Genomic DNA, 18,723 nt, shown 5'->3' with positions numbered 1-18,723 from the left:
TTTACTGTTCTAGATATGAAGAAAAGTTCAGGACAGTGGGAAACAGTAGGGAAAAAATATGGTTCAGGTATCAAGGTCAAGCTTTTATTCCCAGTTTGGCCATCAGCTGTTGATGACCTGAGGGAAGTCATCTCACCATGTGTCCCAAACAGGCTGAATTTTAAAACAGATTTAAAACTGCATACTTGTTTTACAGAGCTCTGAAATACATTGAAAAGTGACATATTTTCCTGTGAAACAGTCAAGTAGTTTCACCAGAAGAAGACTCTGTTAAATACGTACACACATACATAAAAACCCTTACCTTCTCCAGGACTGACTGCAGATGGTAGACTGGTCCAGTCTAGGGTCCAGTTGGGGCATGGATGAGGAGAAAACTTTGCTTCAATACCATTTTCCTATATGGAAGTTGGGGGGGAGGAATTAAGACCCTGATCCTTTACCCACTGAAGTTGGTAGCAAAATTCCCACTGAATTTAATGGCATCAGATCAAACTGCACAACGCTTTCAACCTAACTGAAACTAAACAGGCAGCTGACTCTACATTATATGGGATTCAAAGTATGTATTTCTCTCATTTTCACAAGAAATCCCTGTTAATTTTCTTTAGGAAATGCTGTCAGCCTCTATGCAAAAAATATTGAGAGTTATGGAACATGATGGAGACTTTTCTTTAAAAAAACTCATTAAAGTTCCCAGATGTTCAAAGCTCTAATCAAATAGCAAAAAACCAACAGAAACAATAGAATAATGAAGCCAAACATAATAACAACAGGTTTTGTCATCCTTTATGTAAATATCTTTGAAAGAGGAATGCAATATTGCAATTCAAACAAAAAGTTACTTTGATTATTCAGAATTATTGATAGGGCTTCTAGCAGTCCTATCTTTGCTCAATTCCTGAATTGATCAAATATCATAACAGAAGAAAAAAGTAAAATCACTTCTAAGTCAATGCATATCAGACAGAACACAGGCAAAATGTATTAAACCGTTCAACGCTGTCAGACTTAGCTTCTGCAATTCCAGTAAATTTCACCTATTCCAAATCAAGGAGAATATACTGTTAAAAATAACTCATTAAAAAGCTTATATTACCATTAACTTAGTCATAGTTGGCCTTGGACCACCTATAAAATGACTGTCTTCATTCTGCGCTTCTAATTCATCAGGAACTGAAGAGAGGTTTTGTAGCTCCTCCTCTGGAGCAGACATTAATTCTGGAAGCTGGAGAAGCTCCATATTGCATTTGCCGGCAGCTTTCTTTACTCCAGGTACTTCTTGAACTCTTTGATACCAACTGGATATCAGAGGCAAATTTACCAGATTTTTGCCTTGTTTTTTGCTAGAAACCTAGAAAAATAAAATGCAAAGGTTACTTGCTACTGTAAATTTATTCCTACAAGCCACAAGAAGGCAAGAACTACAGAAGTGAGCTCAGCTCCATGCCGAGCATGCTTACTCATAGCATGATGCTAATGCAAAAAGCTAGCTAGTTAAGAGCTCAGGCCTGCAGGTGGAATTGACAGTTGGCCATTTAGACTTTATCTCCAATTCCCATTTGCTTAATAGGATGAAAAGGTCTGCATGACCAATTTTAAACCTAATTTCAGTCAGTAACAGGAAAACACAATTTAAATAATATTCTTAATTTAATTATCTGCTATTTCCTAACAAGGGAATGATTAATTTTGGTTGGTAATCACAAAAAAAAACCCTACCCCACAAAACAAAACAAAACACAAACCCACACAACAGTAATTTGCAATGAATACTGAACTCTAGGCAAGACATTATGGTACCTGAATGCTCTTCCTTCCCACAGGCACCCTGCAGCCCTTAAAAGCTCATCCACTGACAGCTGTTTTGCTGGCAACTGCAAGCCTGACATACCTTTGACTATGTGGTAACAGCAAAAAAGGCACAGGCATACATTGCCCCTGGTCTTTACCAAAGTCTTTGTACTACATCTGTGACTTTTTTTTTTTTTTTACTAGCACTGAATCCAAAACTTTTTTTTTAAATCATATATTTACTGAAACTTTTTTACCATCTTAATATTTTTATACAAAAATGGTAACTAGTATATTTCTTTTCTGAATTAAGTACATATGATGGTGAGATGAAGTGGCCTTCAATAGAAATTAGAATTTTAAGTGTAAAAAAAAAATTCTTAAGTAAGGATACAATGCACATATTACAAAAAAGATACCCAAATCACATTTTTACATGAAGACCAGCTAATTTGAAAAAGGATGCATTTGGTGAACTGAAGTAATTTTTGTTCAGGCTCCCAAATGTTTTGGAACAGTGAAGATCACCCTCTTACAGGAGAGGTTGTGAAGTTTCCATCCTTACAGACACTCAAAATCTGACTGGACATGATCCTGGGCAACTGGCTCTAGTTGACCCTGCTCTGAGCAGGGGGGTTAGACAAGATGATCTCGAGAGGCGCCTTCCAACCTCAATTATTCCAACCTCAACTATTCTGTGATGTTGCGCCTGCTTTAAGCAGAAAATTAAAAACCAGGATTACAGGAAAAGGCAGAAAAGGCCATACAAAAACAGTGCTCCTCCCCAGTCTGTCCCTGAGTGTGGAAATAGGAATTGGTAGAGAACACTTGAAATGACACAAAAGTTCAAGCAGCTTTCTTGCATGCTGTGTTTATAATGTTCTTAGGGTAATCACAAGTAATCAGTAATAGCTAAAGGAGCAAAAGGAGGATGAACTGTGTAATTTTAGTATATAATTCAATATCCCAATAGTAACACAGGCAGACATACATTAATTCAGTTAAGGAAGAAGTATTTTGGAAAGCAATTCTAAGAGGCATTGTTACACTTGATAACAAGTGTTCTAAATTGTATTTCAAAAAGTGAATAGTGGTTTCTCCCAGATGGAGAACAGAGCTTTTGTTATTCTTCTATTAATTTTAAACAGTTACAACTAATAGAAAGGGTAACAAAGCTAACCTCAGAAAGATAACAGAAATAGAATGAGGCAATGAAAAACAACTCTTCAGCTTCATTATCTTACTTTTGGTAATTACAATTACAATCAGCTAGTCAGGTCTCCTCATATTTATTGTATGATACTTTCCAGACACCTACCCATTGAAGACTTCATTATTATTCACACCCTAAAGCAAAGTGGAAGTGCAACTGCAATGATTTTTTTAAACACAATCCAGGAAGTCCAGTTATATAAGTGATAAATAACATTTTAATACAGAATTAAACTCTGGCACTTCCATCAACAACAGCAGTTTCAATCCACTGCCTGCAAGAAGCTTTCAGATGCAAGTTATTAAATTTGGATGATAGCTGGAGGAATCAAGGTATAATTGCTTAGAAAACTATCATTCACCGGAGAAGAGAAATAAAACAACATTATCCCAGAGCTCTTATAATTTAGGTGAAAAGTAAACTGAAAGTCAGTTTTTTAGGACAATCCTTGGCACGAGCAAACAAAAATGTATTATACAATATATTGTTTGTACGCTGCAGACCACCAGAGCTCAAGGGTCACACATGCAAAGCAAATAAATACAGCTTTCTCAGCTGCTCACAGTACAGCTACAGAACAATTTCAATTGGATTGCTGAAATCAATTAAGTATCTGATCCAAGAATCTTCTCATGCCTAGCACCAGTAAATCAAATATTACTGTAAAAAGTTATGCTCTTATTTAAAAAGGCCTTGGAAAAATAAAGACTGAAATACATTAAAGTTTTTAAAATAGTAGGAAAGCATTTTGTCTTACTACTTCTGTTTAGTATCATCCATACAGAAGTTGCTGTCAATCCCCAATTATGTGATTTGCAAAACAAACAAAGCAGGGATGAATTAATAAACATTTATGTAAAGTAACTCATCATCTTAATTCAAAGGTAGTCATATTAACCTACTTCTGGTCTCCCATATTGCTATCATCATATAGAAATCCACTGAGGATGATGATCTTGGTTAAAGAAGTTATAAATTGGGCATTTGTCACTTATTAATGTTCGTTAGTAATTATCTTGATTTTAGAGATTGTCTCTCTGAATCTGACTGACAGCATCTTCTCCAGGAATTCTGTTTGTTTTCAAACACCATAAGGCAAATTTGGCAAAACAACTTGCAAAATCAAAATGCAAATACCATCTTCACTCAGAGCTCTTCCTGGCAAGAGACACCAGCTTAGCTATCAATCTCAAAGAGTAACTGCAGGAATACTGGTAGTAGGCAACCTTGTTGCATCATTTTATTGTCATGGGAAATAAAGACACAGTTGTCATTTCCTTAATTCGTTTCTGTGTATACATCCTCATAAAACTAAGTACACAGATTGTGCTGAGCAAGACTCTTACACAGTCTTGCCACAGAAGCTTTTCCCACTGTAAAACTGGTTTTGAAGCTGAGCTCAAGTCACATGCACTACTAAGCCCTACCTCTTTCCCGAGGTGAGAAAAGCGTAGAGGGAGAAAAGGAAGGGGGGGAGGTGTTAAAAAAAAAGTAAATAAAAATCAAATTGCACGGCTTTATTAGGCTCAAAACATGTTTCAATATATTTTCCCAATCCAGATGTTAACATATTTGTACAACAGAATCTGCAAGACACTAGCACTTACTAGATAAGTGCTATAAAAAAACCTAACCACCAACACACACAAACATGGAATCTCCTTCTCAGGCCCAGATAAATTTTGTACAAAGTGAGAGATCCACCACAAAAGATTCAATAACCAAGTGACTAAGGCTCTCCCTACAGGAGGGGTGAGATAAGCTTTTAACAGATCATTGATGTTAAGGTAGAGAGACATGAATATTTTACTGATTCAAATTACAGTCGAGTTGACACAACCACTAGCCTGACAAACTGCATCCTGGAGCGCAGGAACTTATAAAATCAGCTTTGCCACTTGCAACAGTGTTTCTACAATGACATTCTGTGTCAGGGAGCAAAGATTTATTCTCCCGTTTTCCACATTCTGTGTGGTGCCCTGACTGTCAGCTGTGTCAGTGCTTTTCCTGTTTCATCTCGGTGAAACTCTTTGAAGGTTTCAAATTCCTCCATATACAGACTGGGAGACCTTTTGAGATCTCTAAACACACCACAAGACATGAAATAGTCCTACACTCAGAAAGAAATTTTGCATATACCCACTACATAGAGAGTCCATATTACTTTGCTAGCACACATCGGTTTTCCTCATTGTGCTGCGAAAACCTCTTGATGTGAAGGAAAAAGAGAAGGATGAAGACAATTGAAAACAGCCCATTGGTGTTTGTCCAGTACTGGGAGCCTGCTAGGTTGACTGCTAAGGAGGAGAGAGACAAGAGCATCTTTGAATAGACCACACTCTTGGCATTTCCAAAATACTTACACAATCTGATAGGAAAACATTAAACTCCCCTAAAGGAAAGTGTGGACTTTCTATCAGTATGTTATTGGACCATATTGGTAACACAAGATTCTATCAGAAAAAAAAATCAAGCAGCCAATCTCATAGGACTGCAAGGAGAATCATAACTTTTCAGTTATAAACTTCACTCCAAGAGCTTCTAGCAACATAACCTTTTCCAAGGAACTTCTTTCACTGCAGTAAACAAAGGACCTTCCACAAACTGTGGAAAACAGTTTAGTAGCAACATACTATGAATGACAAAACTACAGATTACTGAAGTTTCAGAGGCTGAAGTACATCCCAAAGAAGCTGGCTCCCTAGACACAACACCTCATTTCTGAGCAGGGTCACAGTGATCAGTCTTGCTTGACAAAGAATACAGACTAAGTTTTGTAAAAACAAAACTGCACAGAAGAATAAAAGCTTTGCTGATATGTAGGTATTATGCTGTCCTAGACACCCATCTTTATCTACAGATGTGCAATGAAACTGGCTTATTTTGTGGGAGGGCTTGATAAAAAGCACCCGTTTGAGAGGGACTAAAGCCGGGTTGGCTACACAGGAATGTTTCCTCCCAAACAAGGAAGTCATTCCTAGGAACTAGAATAAAACAACAGCAGAGATTAAGAATAACTAACCTATTATTAGGAGAAACAAGCAAATGGGAAGTCATAGCACACTATATTTTAAAAAGAAATATTTGTAGACAAAAAATAATTCTCAAGAGAATCTCAAGAAATTACATACCAGCAACATAAACAAACGAGCTTTTGGAAGTCTTCCCCTAGTCAATACCCGAGTACCTCTTCAGCTCTAGTATGCGTAAGGAAAGTCAAGGATTTACACCTCTAAAAAGCCACCATAGTCCCTGAATCTCTCTCCTCCATTCACTGCCTCCCTAAAAGGCATTCGTACTTTCCTAGAAGGTACGTGTTTTCTTTTAGGCATATCTGTCCATGTCAAGATAAAGTTACATAAAGTTTCAAGTCTTTGCTGGAAAGAATTCCAATTCAGGTAACACCCATGTAGTAAAAGGACAACAAACTGGATAGGAATTCATTTTGCCTTCCCCCCAGTACACTGAAACCAAAATTAAAATAGGTTCATGCTTACCTACTTTTTTCTATGCGTATTACAATGTACTTTAAGTGTTCATTTTAAATCTCTCATGGGGGACATCCTTTATAGTATTTTAAAATTATTATACCATTCTCAACCCTCCCTCCTTTTAAAATTTGCAATTTATGATGGAATCAAAATTCCAAACCTCAAAAAATTCTTCACGGACAAAACAGTGTCATTTTAGTAAATATCCACTGAGTCATGGTCATAAATCTAGTACACTAAATTCAAACAAGAAAATAGGTTCATGCTTTAATACTTTTGCTTTATGCATATTAGAATGTACTTTAAGTGTCCATTTTAATTATTTTCACAGAGGAATCTTCTGGGCAACTTGGTGCCAAAATATTTCAGCATAATATTTTAACAGTTATCAGTGTTTACTAAGTATTGATATGCTATGTATTTAGAAGTAATTTTGGTGTTCTCACCAATCCCTGTTTTTTGTTTGTACAAAAAAAAAAGATAAATCCTCAGTTTCAGGTTAAGTTCACATTGCGAATGCCACAATGTATTTTAAATTAACACATTTTACAAATTTCCAGTTCTTAAAAAAAAATACATACACACTACTTAATATTTGCAGAATTTGTCATCTTACCAAGAACTGATGGATGCATGGCAAAAGCACTATATCTGCCAAGGTAAAATAAAGCCCTTCTGCAAAAACATGGTCCAAAAGCGGAAGGTCAGAGGTTTTTGTTCTCCTGATGTGAGGGGCCTCCCTGCTGACCACATCTGATACTTCCTGGACAAGTAGCTTGGAGAAAGCTATGCTTAGTTCCAAACTTGAGAGTGGATGTTCATGCATTTCCACTGTTTTTCCTTCCTCTGTTGCTTCTTTACCAAGTACAGGCACCGCAGCCTTGGCACCTGCCTTCTGTTGTTGAAGTTTTTGCCTTCGAATTTTGTCATCATTATGTACTCGGACAGGTTCTCCAAGCTTCCTTTCAAGCTGTAAAATGTCATGAGGAATAGTCTGACAGTGCTCAGGAGAAGCCGTCAAAAATCCTTCAACAGCCAGAGGTATGCTGATTTCACAAAGCCTGGTCCACTGGCTAACCTGTCAGATAAATGTATGTAATTAACGTCTCTACAGAAAGAGAAACAAAATCCAGGGTGCCTTTTTGTACACTTTAAGCAAAGAAATTCCAGCCAAAGTAACTCCAGCTTTTAATACATTCTTTGATAATCTTAGAAGCTCTAGTATTTTATATTACTTCTGCAATAGCAGAATTAGGAAGCTAAATCTTACATATAACAGAATGAACAGTTATCCAGTATAGCGTATTTTTATTCCTTATTATTGGCATAAGATTAGGGTGGCTGCATAACTCATGAGAAGCAAAGCTGTGATCAATTTATATAATGTCATCTCTAACAAGTGCTGGTAATAAAACCAGAAGATTACACCAAAAAGATTTTGAGCACATTTATTTTACGGAAATGCATTATATTACTAGTGGGTTTTTAGCATGCAACATCAAAAAACTTTAGTCTAACTGAACAACATCTTAAAAAAATTACTTTTTTTTTTTCATGTTCTTATCCTTGTCCTCTTTTTCTTATTACCCATACTTAAAGGTTTTAAAACTTTTAAACTCTTGTATTTTCTTATTCAGTTTACTCACTTTGCAGCCATCTGAAACATGGAATCAAGTTTTCCAGCAGTTCCAGGAAGAGACTAGAATCAGAGGTTTCTGGAGGATGTCAGGGACAATTTCTTTATGCTAGTGCTAGATGGACTAACAAAAGGATATGCTTCCCCAGATCTGCTACTCACCAACAGGGATGAACTGGGTTGGAGGCACAGTAATCAATGGCAACCATGGATGTAGCAATCATGAAATAGTGGAGTTCAACCTCCTGAGAGGGGCAAGGAAGGCAAGTCTAGATGGATGAACTGCCAGATGAGTAAACTGCTATGTGATAAATGGGCTGAAATATCAACTCAAAGGGTAGTAGTGGTTAATGGTTCACACTGTACCTGAAGGTCAGTTAGAAGTGGAGCTCTTTAGGGGTCTATGCTGAGGCCTATCCTATTTAACTATCTTTACCAGTGACCTAGAGGGGGAGGTGGAATACACTCACGTAAAGGACGACACCAAGTTGAGTGGAGCAGTCAAACACCAAGAAAGGGCTGCCATTCACAGAGGCCTACACAGGCTAGAGAACAGGCTGACAGGAACTTCCCGAAACTCAATAAAGTATCTCGCACCTAGGATGGACTAAATCCCTGTAATGGTACAGGCTAGGGACTGACTACCTGGCCAGATAGCAGCTCTGCTGAAAAGACCCTGGACATCCTGGTGAGTATAAGCTAAACATAAGCCAGCAGCGTGCCTTGGCAGTGATGAAGACTAACAGTATACGGTGGTCTTGAAATCAAAATTAACAATAGATTAGGTATTTCTTAGTTTACTTCAAACTGGGAGAGCTGTACTTTATAACTCATTGACACTATACTGCTAGACATGAAACAAAGATCCAACCCATTTTTTTGAATCTTAAGGTTCTTATTGTGCTGATAAAAAGTAGTATCTTTAAAAATAATTATTTTTCATCTTTATGCCAAAATACAGATACTTCTCCATTGAGGAAATTTCACTTTCTAAGCAAAGTAAGTTTCTTACTAAAAGAACTTTGTTTACATCAATATTAAGAGTCTACTTCAGAGTATTTAATTGTTATAAAAAAAACTATTAATGTATCTAAGAGAAAGAGATGCACTCACTTCAGCACAAGCTTTTAAGCAGGTCTTCTTAAAGCCTAAGAGTTCCAGAACATCCTTTTTAGATGGATCTGCCTCATATGTTTTCTGTATTATATGCCTTAAGACAACAGAAAGCCCAGCTCGGCAGAACTTGCCATCTTTCACAACAACAGCAGGTAAACAGCAGCTCTGTACAACCACTGGAAGCTGACCTCTGGAGATTAAATGGACCTCAAGATCGCCAAGGAGGTTTTTTGTCACAAACTGATCATCCACATTTTCACCAGTCGGCACTAAGAAAATTTTGAATAATTTGCAGTCACAGTAGGATAGCAAAAACAGTGAAATAGATGTATGAAGAGGAAAGATACTATCTCTGTACTGATGAGAAAAACCCAAATATAAGTGTTCTTCAGTGACACTATTTTTCATCTTCCTCCTGAGCTGAAGTTCCTGAAACAGAAATCAGAACACAACATTCATAAAAGAATACAGAATTTAGAACAAAAAAGAGGGTTTGAAACAGTGGTCCTTCCACTATCTGCTAAAACTGATTTTAACATAAGACACTATTAAAGACATCCTGCCTGAATAAGTGGATTGCAGGCCCCTCAAGAGAAAAGAATGGTTTCACATATACACTCTCTTCACATACAAATCACTCATAGGGAAATGATCTGTGTAAAATTTTTTTTACATTATAGCATATTTCTGACATTAAACAGAAAATACAAAACCAAAAGAAAATATTTCCTTTTAAATTTTTTAGTTTAAAAACATTTTATAGCAAGGCTTTTTAAAAAAAAAAAAAAATCAATAATCTACCACAACATTAACCATATATTATTGAAAAAACAAGTTCTTGAGCACATATCTACAACAGTCAGTTTCCTAAAGCACACACTTGTCTTTCTGTAACTGTTAGAAGGCATATATATAGGGCATTTAGGCCATGAGAAATAATATTGGTTTCTGTATCAAATATTAATCTAGAGCCTGGCAAGATACTAACTGAAGGTCAAGAGGACACATAAGAAGAAAAAAACCCGTTCATTTCAAGAATGCTACATGAACATCTCAAACACACAACTACTTTAAAGCAGTTAAATACAACAGTAACATAGCTGAAATTAATGTCTTCTCATTATATTAAAAACTTAAATTCATTTTCCTATTAAACTATTCCATACCAGTTTAATATAAAACAATGATGCAATAATTTTTCTGCTCCATCACTCAATAAAATTGCCCATTAACTTACAAATCACAACTCGTATTGAAAACCTTTAGACACTAGATGGCACTCTTAAAACAATCATTATAGAAGAAAGCTTTATTATAATAAGAGAAAGAAATTTGCATGTTGCTAAGAAAGGCCAGTATGTTTTTTTATATACATATATATATATATATGTAAAGCACAAGTGACATTGGAACAGCATCAGTCTTTCAAATAACTGTCTATATTAATAAGGTCTCTGTACAGTTACATGACTATGATGTCATTATTTAAAAAGAAAAAAAGGTTTTCATTTGCTATATCTAGATTATTGGAATTTTTTTTTCATGTTGATGTGTACATCAAATTTACTATTTTATATCATCAATCATTGGGCCAAATCAATTATCCAAAAAGAGGCAGTGGAAGAATAAAATCAAGTCCACCTGACATTAAGTAAAGATCATAATAACAATTGTTATAGTGAAGTATTTTTAAACCATTCTATCACATGACTTTGTCTCAGAACAACAGTGGCTCCACATAATAGTACTGTTGCTTTTGTTTAATTAATACACCTGACACACAAAGAATAGTACAATACATAATGAAATACCTACTTTCCTAAAAGCTATTTTTTTTTATGAATCTTGACTTGTAAGTCAAGACAGATTCAATATCGTTAAGTACAGCTCTGTGGAAGAAACTATATAGTGAAGGTACTGTTGAGGAGATTAGTCAAGAAGAGTTAGTCTTACCTGCTAAATCCATAGTTACTAGCATTTAAACTCGTATGTTTGACTATAGTACTTCTTTCAATATTAAATAGTACCCTCATGCATTTGGGTTTTTTTTCCCATGGGAACCCATAGAACATACAACCCCATCTTTTCCTGGCCACTCAGACATACATATTCACCTTACATATCACTTCACCACTGATTTTTTTCTTGTGGTTGACCTTCAATCAGCTTTTTTGGTCATTATCATGCTGTATAGAACTGCTAAATATTTTGGCAAATTCTGAAGAGGTTCCTATTTCCAAAGTATATTATTCTGTAGTTTCCATCTGTTAATCACCTTTTCTTACAAATTATTCCAAATCCATCACTCAGGCCTGCACAAGTAAAACATTAACCTCTTCACCACACAGGTACTCTCAATAGGTACACCGGCCCTTGCCCATTTTCATCCAGAGTAGCAGCTCTGAAGCACTGTTTCCCCACAGAGGAAAATACATCATTAGACTAAAAATAAAAAATAAATACTTGAAAGATGCTCAAATAGAGGTACTACTTAATCAGGCTACTGATTAAAATTACAAAAATGTCCTGCTATGAAAACTGGTAGATAAAAGGGTCAATGTGAATTCTCCTCCAAACCGCTGAACAAAATTACTTCTACCCAGTGGCAATGAGTAATAAATAGCAGCCATCAGTCAGTCCCAGAGACAGTAACTGATTGGATATGACTTGTTGGTTATTGGTCTGTTCTGTATTCAACCCAGTAAATGCCACTGCTGACACTATCCTATTAACCCACCTGCCTCCTTGAAGTTTGAAATTTGACTCAAAATTTGTCTCGTCAAATTCAACTACTCTTATCCTCAGTTACACAACTATCACATACAGAAGTCACACAAACCAGATAAACCAATACCAGGAGCTTGCTGAAGCAGGATAAGCAGATGTTGTCCAGAGCTACCCACTCCATTCTCTTGACAGTGTCAGAAAACGGGAATATGCATGCAGCCCACTTCTTTTAGCCCATAGTATCTTAACTTAAAGTTACTTCCCTCAACCATTTTAGGTAAGGCTCTGGATTTTGCACTAAAGCAAAGGTACACTCAGGAAAGGTCTGTTCTTCTAAATGCCTTGAAGAGAAAACCTCAGGAGACAGCTGGGACAGACAGCTTGAGGGTGGCTACTAACTTCTTCAAAACTCAAAGTGGTTTTTGTGAACATACACAGTAATTTACCACTACTCAGCTGGAACATGGTGAACTATACCAGAGAGACTGAATTATTTTTCTGAACGTAAATGAACCTCTACAAAGACAGAAAGAACACAGAAACAATGACATCCATGATTTACTTACACAGCAGCACTGTGCTCACACTGTAAAAACCAAAACATTTTGCAGAATTGACAAAAAATTATTCTGAGGAGGAAGGAAAGGCCAAGGCTTTTCTTCCCCCTCAGCCAGAGCAGTAAATTAATGTCATTCAGCACATAGACACAAACGTGCCCATGTAAAGGACATGGTAGAAATGTGCAACTGCAGGTGACAGGGAGCCCAGGAAATTACTTGTTTTGACAGTGGTTCAGACCCAGCCTCAGCTGGCTCAGGCTCAGACCCAGCGTCAGCCGGTCTTGGTATCACACACTGAATCAGCTTAGTACCCTCTAGTCCCACAACTTGTCAGTTACACCTTCTCCACAGAGTCAGTTCAGACTCTGATTTGGCTCTTTCTTGTTTTCTCCTTCCTCAGGTAAAGCCACCTCACACAGGTTTGGCAGTGCTTAAAATAAGCTTAGATAGCCTATGAGAGGGGTTCTGACTTAAGACTGTCCAGTACAACATGAGTTACTGTACTGAGTGGCTAGCAGTCCTCCAATACCTGCCTGTAATTATCCACTCATGAGCCCAAAAGGACAAAAAAGTTCTCCAGTAACTCTCTGCAGAATTGTACGATTCACCTCCATGAAGCACAAAGAACCAGTGAACAGGTTTACAGAGGTAAGCATAATGCTCAGTATGATTTGAAGTTTAGCTGCTCAAACACAGGTAGCTATATTAACACCAAAATAAAAACAGAGCTTTCATTGCTCACTGACAAGAATCTCAGGGCTCTTAGGGAAGTTGGAATATCTGCTGTTGAATTTTCTGATATATGAGCGCCACTTCTACATTTTCTTCTAGTTGGATAGGCAGTTGTTTTTAATAAGTTTTCCAAAAGCTAGATCCTCCTTTAGCTAGGTTTTGCGCACATGCCGAAGTTGCATTTATCTAAAAGCAAAAAATTTTCAATACCACTCACTCATAAAACATTCATTAGCTACTCAGATTTCTTTTTTTAAAGTACTCACAAAAAAATTTAAAGGGGGATTCTCGTATCAAGGTGAGGGGGAGGAGAAGGGTTAAGCAAAGGCAGCTGTTTTAGTTAATTAGATCCTCCCCACATGGGAGAAGGGGAAATCCAAAGATGAAAGTTATGGTCAGTATTATGAGAATTTCCTTTTTAAAGCATCACATAAACAATTAATCATCCCAGTTAGTAATTCTGAACCAAATAAAAACAAACTATAAATTGCTAATTTCTGAAAAAAGCAGAAGCAATTAATATCTTACACTTAACAACAGAAGAAACTCCAGAGCAGGAGATAACTCCAGCTCTCATCACAAAAAATACAAATGTCTCATTTCTTCGGTTTTCAGGGAGAGTTAAGAACATTGCACATTTCACAAGATCAGGTCTTAAATCTGAGAATAGGTACTTACATACACAAATGATTTCCAGACCCTGACAAACCAATCTGTCATTTCATCATTTATATGACAGCAATTCATTTCAGTTCATACAGGCAATCAGAACTCTCTCAACTAAAGGTCCTGATCCTGCAAGCACTCATAATACCTGACCTGAAGGTGTCTTTGCAGTACACTGTCCCATTATTTTCAAATATAGTCCCAAAGTCTTCTCATATAGTATACTACTACTATTTTTCCTGCCAAAGTCCCTTTCTCTTCTCAAATTTGCAGTGCTACAACGCTGGTTCCCCAGAACCATACTCCCTGTTCTGCTACTGATATGGTCAATTTAGATCTGAGTTATTAAACTTACCATGTCAAGTGGAACAAATTATATTCTTAATTAGGGACCATTAGGACAACAATACTTTTCTGTTTCTGCAGCTAACCTTCAAGGGATGAAAAGATGAGCTTCACTCAGCAGGAAAAGAAAAGAAATGTTGCACTTAAAGCTCCTGTTTGCATCCTCCAGCTGTTTCTCTCCTCCTTTGCTATGCCCAGCGTGGTGGTCCAGGAACACGTCTCCTTTACAACTTGCATCTAAATTCCAAGGAAGCCCAAACAAACATGTTAAATTATGTATCTTTAAATTTGTGATAATTCAGGCTCAAATATCAAACTAAGTATTTTTAAAACTCTAACTATTGACTTAATGAAGGCTAAAATTCACTTGCCAATTTGCTCAGGTTTGCTCCTCCCTCTCCTTCCAATACTCACACTTAATTCTTCACTTTATTTCACCCAATTGAAAATACAAATTATTAAGATGAAGGTAGCATCTTCAAACAAGAACAGATAAGCTTATTAGCTGATATTTCTGCTGGTGATCAACAGTAAGACAATTAACAGTGCTCATGTTAAGATCAGCTACCAATGAGCCAAGCAGTGGAAGATGTTTTTCAGAACTGTAAAGGAATGAAGGCCACTGTTTTGGTTTATACTTGGAAGTTACTTTTTGCAACTACGTTGGCTATAAGTTGTTTCTTAATTCTTAATATCTACAAGATTCTCAGGGAGCAAAGGACTTTTCTTTCTTATAAAGAAAAGTCCTCTGCCTTCCTTTAAAACAGCCAAAAGTTTAAGGGGTTTTTGCTTTTTTAATCCATTTGTATTCCACATAAGAAATTTCAGAAGGCAAAAAAGTAGAAATTAAGTTAATTTTGGTCATAGATAAGTAAGCTGAACGGCCAAATGACATTCTAAATAAAGTAAGTCTCTATTAGAGATTCAGTTTCATTGCAACTATAGAGCTCACAATGCATGGGGTAAACCCAGAAGAAATTTTAATCTTTTTAGAACATCCTACTACACCCAGAAGAAGAAAAAAACTGTCCCAAGCTCAATTGCTGAGAAAATCTTTTGTAAACCACCTTTTCCCATCTTCTGACTTCTAAACGCAAGTGTTTCTCTCTACCAACTTCAGAAAGCACTGCTGAAAGTTCTCCACCTTTATTTTTCACTTACACGGACAGTGTAATTTCTGAACTTATACAGAACTTTCATACAGACTGTGCAATTGCCAAATAAGATGCCTACCTTGGCAACTTCAGAATGTTTTTTAATTCATATTTGAAGTTATAAGATTTAGACTAACCCAGCAGGTTTCTCTTGCTCTTACTCCCCTAGACATCAAAAACCTCTTTGCCACAGAAAAGATCATTCAGTGCCTACCTCAAAAGTTTATCTAGGAAATTTTCTTTTTCAGCCTCAGTCAGATAGCGACCAACGTAAAGCCACCTGCTACACTCAAAGGGCCCATATCTTGAATTACAGGGTAACTGTTCAAATAGAAGACTCTCCTCTTTCCTCATTCAACATCTGTTTCTAGAATTACTAAGATGAGAGCAGCATTATCAAAATATTGTAACAGAGATTTTAGAGATCAATAAAATGCACATCAGCTAATACCAGAAAGAAGACTTTTGTCCTAGACACAAGCTTTGCCATATACACGGCTAAACTGCAAGAACTGCATTCGCTACCACTGTCAGAAAGCCCAAGCGTTGAAGTTTGTCCTAATTCATACTGGCAATTCAACTCCATATGCATGCCACAGATCTCTATTGTCTCATGTATGACTAGATCACTGTAATATTTCTTCACAACTGGAAGCACTGAATCTTCTTCCTTTACTGCAACCATATACCAAAAATGATTAATCTGATATGTCGTTAACTGTATTTTTCCCTTACCTTTTGCCTGAATTCAAATTTTGCTATTCCACTTGTTTAGAGAGAAGTTAGCAATTTCTTAGCAAACTGGAAAAGAAAAGGAAATATTAACTATGGGGATGTTTAAAGTTATGTACTTTTCAGACTAGGAGAACAGACTTTTCCAGACTACAAGGTAGAGAGAGCTAGCAACAGAAAACTCCCTCTGCTTTTTGCATTGAGCTTTTCAACATCAACAGAATTACTCTCATACTTTAATTGCCACAAAGACTTTTAAAAGTATTTTTAACAAAACAGGCTTCTGTAATGACTGCAACTCATTACATATTTACTTCATTAGAACTCCAAAGCATTCATTCTGGATTTATTTATATTGCTAGTTACTGTAAAAACTTCTATGTCCCCTCATCACAACAGTAACTGAACATCTCATAGACTTTCCTCCCAAAAGCCTTGCAAGGTGGAAGTTCCCTGTGTTCCCGTTATACATGTGAAAAAGCTGAAGAACAAAGAGAATTTTTAGTTCTGTGTCACATAGGAAGTCTGTCCTAGAGCAACCCTAAAAATCAGACATTTTCCTTAAGGGTTTTGTTCTTTGATTGGTTGTGGGTTTTATTTTTTAAGTCCAGTCTATGAATACAATGTAAAACCACCACCAGGCTAACTTTATTCCCAAGTCTCTCACAGAAGAGAAACCAAAATAAATCTGTCCAGGAGTTCTGTCTATAAGTGACTTTACCTGTGTTTCCTTATTGTTTCCTGGGAGAAGATAAGGTCTTCTTGCATCATTGCTTTAACTGGACTGGACACTCTTACACTGCCATACCCCATCCCTCTCCCATCTTTTACTTTAGAAAATTCCTCCTAACATCTTGTCTCTAAGCACAGACGTTTATAAAGTCAATTCCTATATTTTTTGTTTCTAAGATAGTTGTTTTTCTGCACTATTTTGGCTCTGCAGAGTACATCTTCCTTGTGGATTTATGCACAGCCTGTCCTTTGAAAGAATTAATAGCCTACCTGGTTGCCCATTCTCACTTATTATTTTCACCACCTTTCCAATAAACGTGATAAATTTATGAAACCCTTAACAGCTTACTAAGACAAAAGCAGCCACAGACATACAAAATGTAACTTAAAGAAAAGATAAACAATGTTGTCCACCTTTGGTATAAAAATCACCTTGGCTATTTAAAAATAATAAACATCAAGTAAGTATAATTTTCACTAACTGTACTCTTTGTTACCATTTTCTCTTCCCTTTCAACATGCACTAAACAACAGTTAAGTTAGTTTCACTGAGCTACTGTGTTAACAATGTAATAAAGAAAATTGTTGGTTTAAAAACAAATGTTTCCCAGGAAAATTAAAAATTAAAAAATTAAAAACAAATAAATAAGTACATAAACATGCTCTTCCTTTTAGTTCCTGAAAAAGATCTAATTTATTTGTTGATTACTACATGGCAAAACATTTTTTGTTAAAGAGACGCATTAGCATTTGAGAAATGTTCAACGTAAGTAATTTAAAAACGTAGTTTTCCTGCAGCAAAATTTAACTTAGTACAAAGTAATATTCGTGCTTTAAGGCAGATAACTTTGGAGGTTGGAATTGTATTTCTATCCAGACGATCAATTTGCTGTATGAGTTTAGGGCCACCTCAAGTGAATCCAAGGAGAAGCATACAAGCGTTTAATGAAGAGCTTCAAACCAGAATTTCAGACAGGTATATCAGTAAAGTAAAAGTTGTTAATGGCTCAAGGAAGTAAGACATGGGCTATGAAGAACAGAAGCCAAACTTTAGAAAGACAGCACACTAAAACTCAGTTATTGCAGTAAATAGTACCACTGAGTTAAAATTCCTTTGCAGACCTACTCCTTAAAACCTCCACTCCAAGCTTCTCTCAGCAGTTTGTCAGCCCAGAGAAATCAGACCTGGTAGTCAACACTGAAACCTTTTCCTTATTTTTTTTTTCCTTTTCAAAAAGCTTAGCCCTAAGTCACCAAGCGTCAAACGACACGAAGGCGACAAGTGCCTTTCCCGCCATCAGCTGTTTCTGGTCTTCACCGACAAACACCTCAACAAGGAGTTTCCAGCCAACCCTCCTTCACAACACAGAGAACTAACGGCAAGGGGGGCAGACGCGGCCCTTCTCACCCAGGGAGCCCAGGCGAGGAGGAACCAGAAAACCGGGGCTCCCCAGGGCTGTGCAAAGGGCGCCGAGACCCGCCGCCCTCGCCTGCGGCGGACCCCCGGGGCTGCCCCCCGAGCCGGGGCTGCCCCCCGAGCCGGGGCTGCCCCCCGAGCCGGGGCTGCCCCCCGAGCCGCCGCTCTCCCGCCGGCCGCCGACCTCTTCCCGCCGCCGCGGTCCGGTAGCGGCCGCGAGACAGTAAGACCCGTCCCTCCCCCCAACGGCTCCGTCCCCCCGCGCGCAAGGCGGGCGCCAACCGCCGCTTACCCCGCCCCGCCCGCAGCGCTCTCCCGGCCCCGCACGCGGCGCGGCGCGGCCCAGCCCGGCCCGGCCGCTTCCGCCCCTTCCTGCGCGCGCGCCTCGCCGGGCCCCGCCCCGCCCCG

General features: G+C 37.6%; 1 protein-coding gene across 7 annotated transcripts in view; it reads right to left on the bottom strand.

Moving 5' to 3' along the window:
- Positions 1-18,700, bottom strand: part of GSTCD (glutathione S-transferase C-terminal domain containing) — a 73,850-nt gene extending 55,150 nt beyond the window's left edge. For 2 of the 7 annotated variants that reach the window (XM_072861526.1, XM_072861532.1), the window contains exons 1-7: positions 18,608-18,700; positions 16,170-16,235; positions 14,291-14,517; positions 9,248-9,679; positions 7,115-7,576; positions 1,100-1,354; positions 305-398 (exon numbers count right to left, since the gene is read on the bottom strand). In XM_072861526.1, the coding sequence (XP_072717627.1) occupies positions 305-398; positions 1,100-1,354; positions 7,115-7,576; positions 9,248-9,679; positions 14,291-14,293 (1,246 nt within the window). In that variant the 5' untranslated portion in view covers positions 14,294-14,517; positions 16,170-16,235; positions 18,608-18,700. Of the gene's footprint in view, positions 1-304; positions 399-1,099; positions 1,355-7,114; positions 7,577-9,247; positions 9,680-14,290; positions 14,518-15,648; positions 15,811-16,169; positions 16,236-16,887; positions 18,276-18,306; positions 18,426-18,607 lie in introns of those variants that run through there. The other 5 variants (XM_072861530.1, XM_072861529.1, XM_072861531.1 and 2 more) reach the window with 5 other exon arrangements.
- Positions 18,701-18,723: the final 23 nt, after the last annotated feature.

Source organism: Ciconia boyciana, chromosome 5 (assembly GCF_034638445.1).
Source record: "Ciconia boyciana chromosome 5, ASM3463844v1, whole genome shotgun sequence".
Classification (NCBI taxonomy): Eukaryota; Metazoa; Chordata; class Aves; order Ciconiiformes; family Ciconiidae; genus Ciconia; species Ciconia boyciana.
The sequence above is the reverse complement of the archived record's forward strand: the minus strand, read 5'-3'. Positions and strand labels throughout refer to the sequence as shown.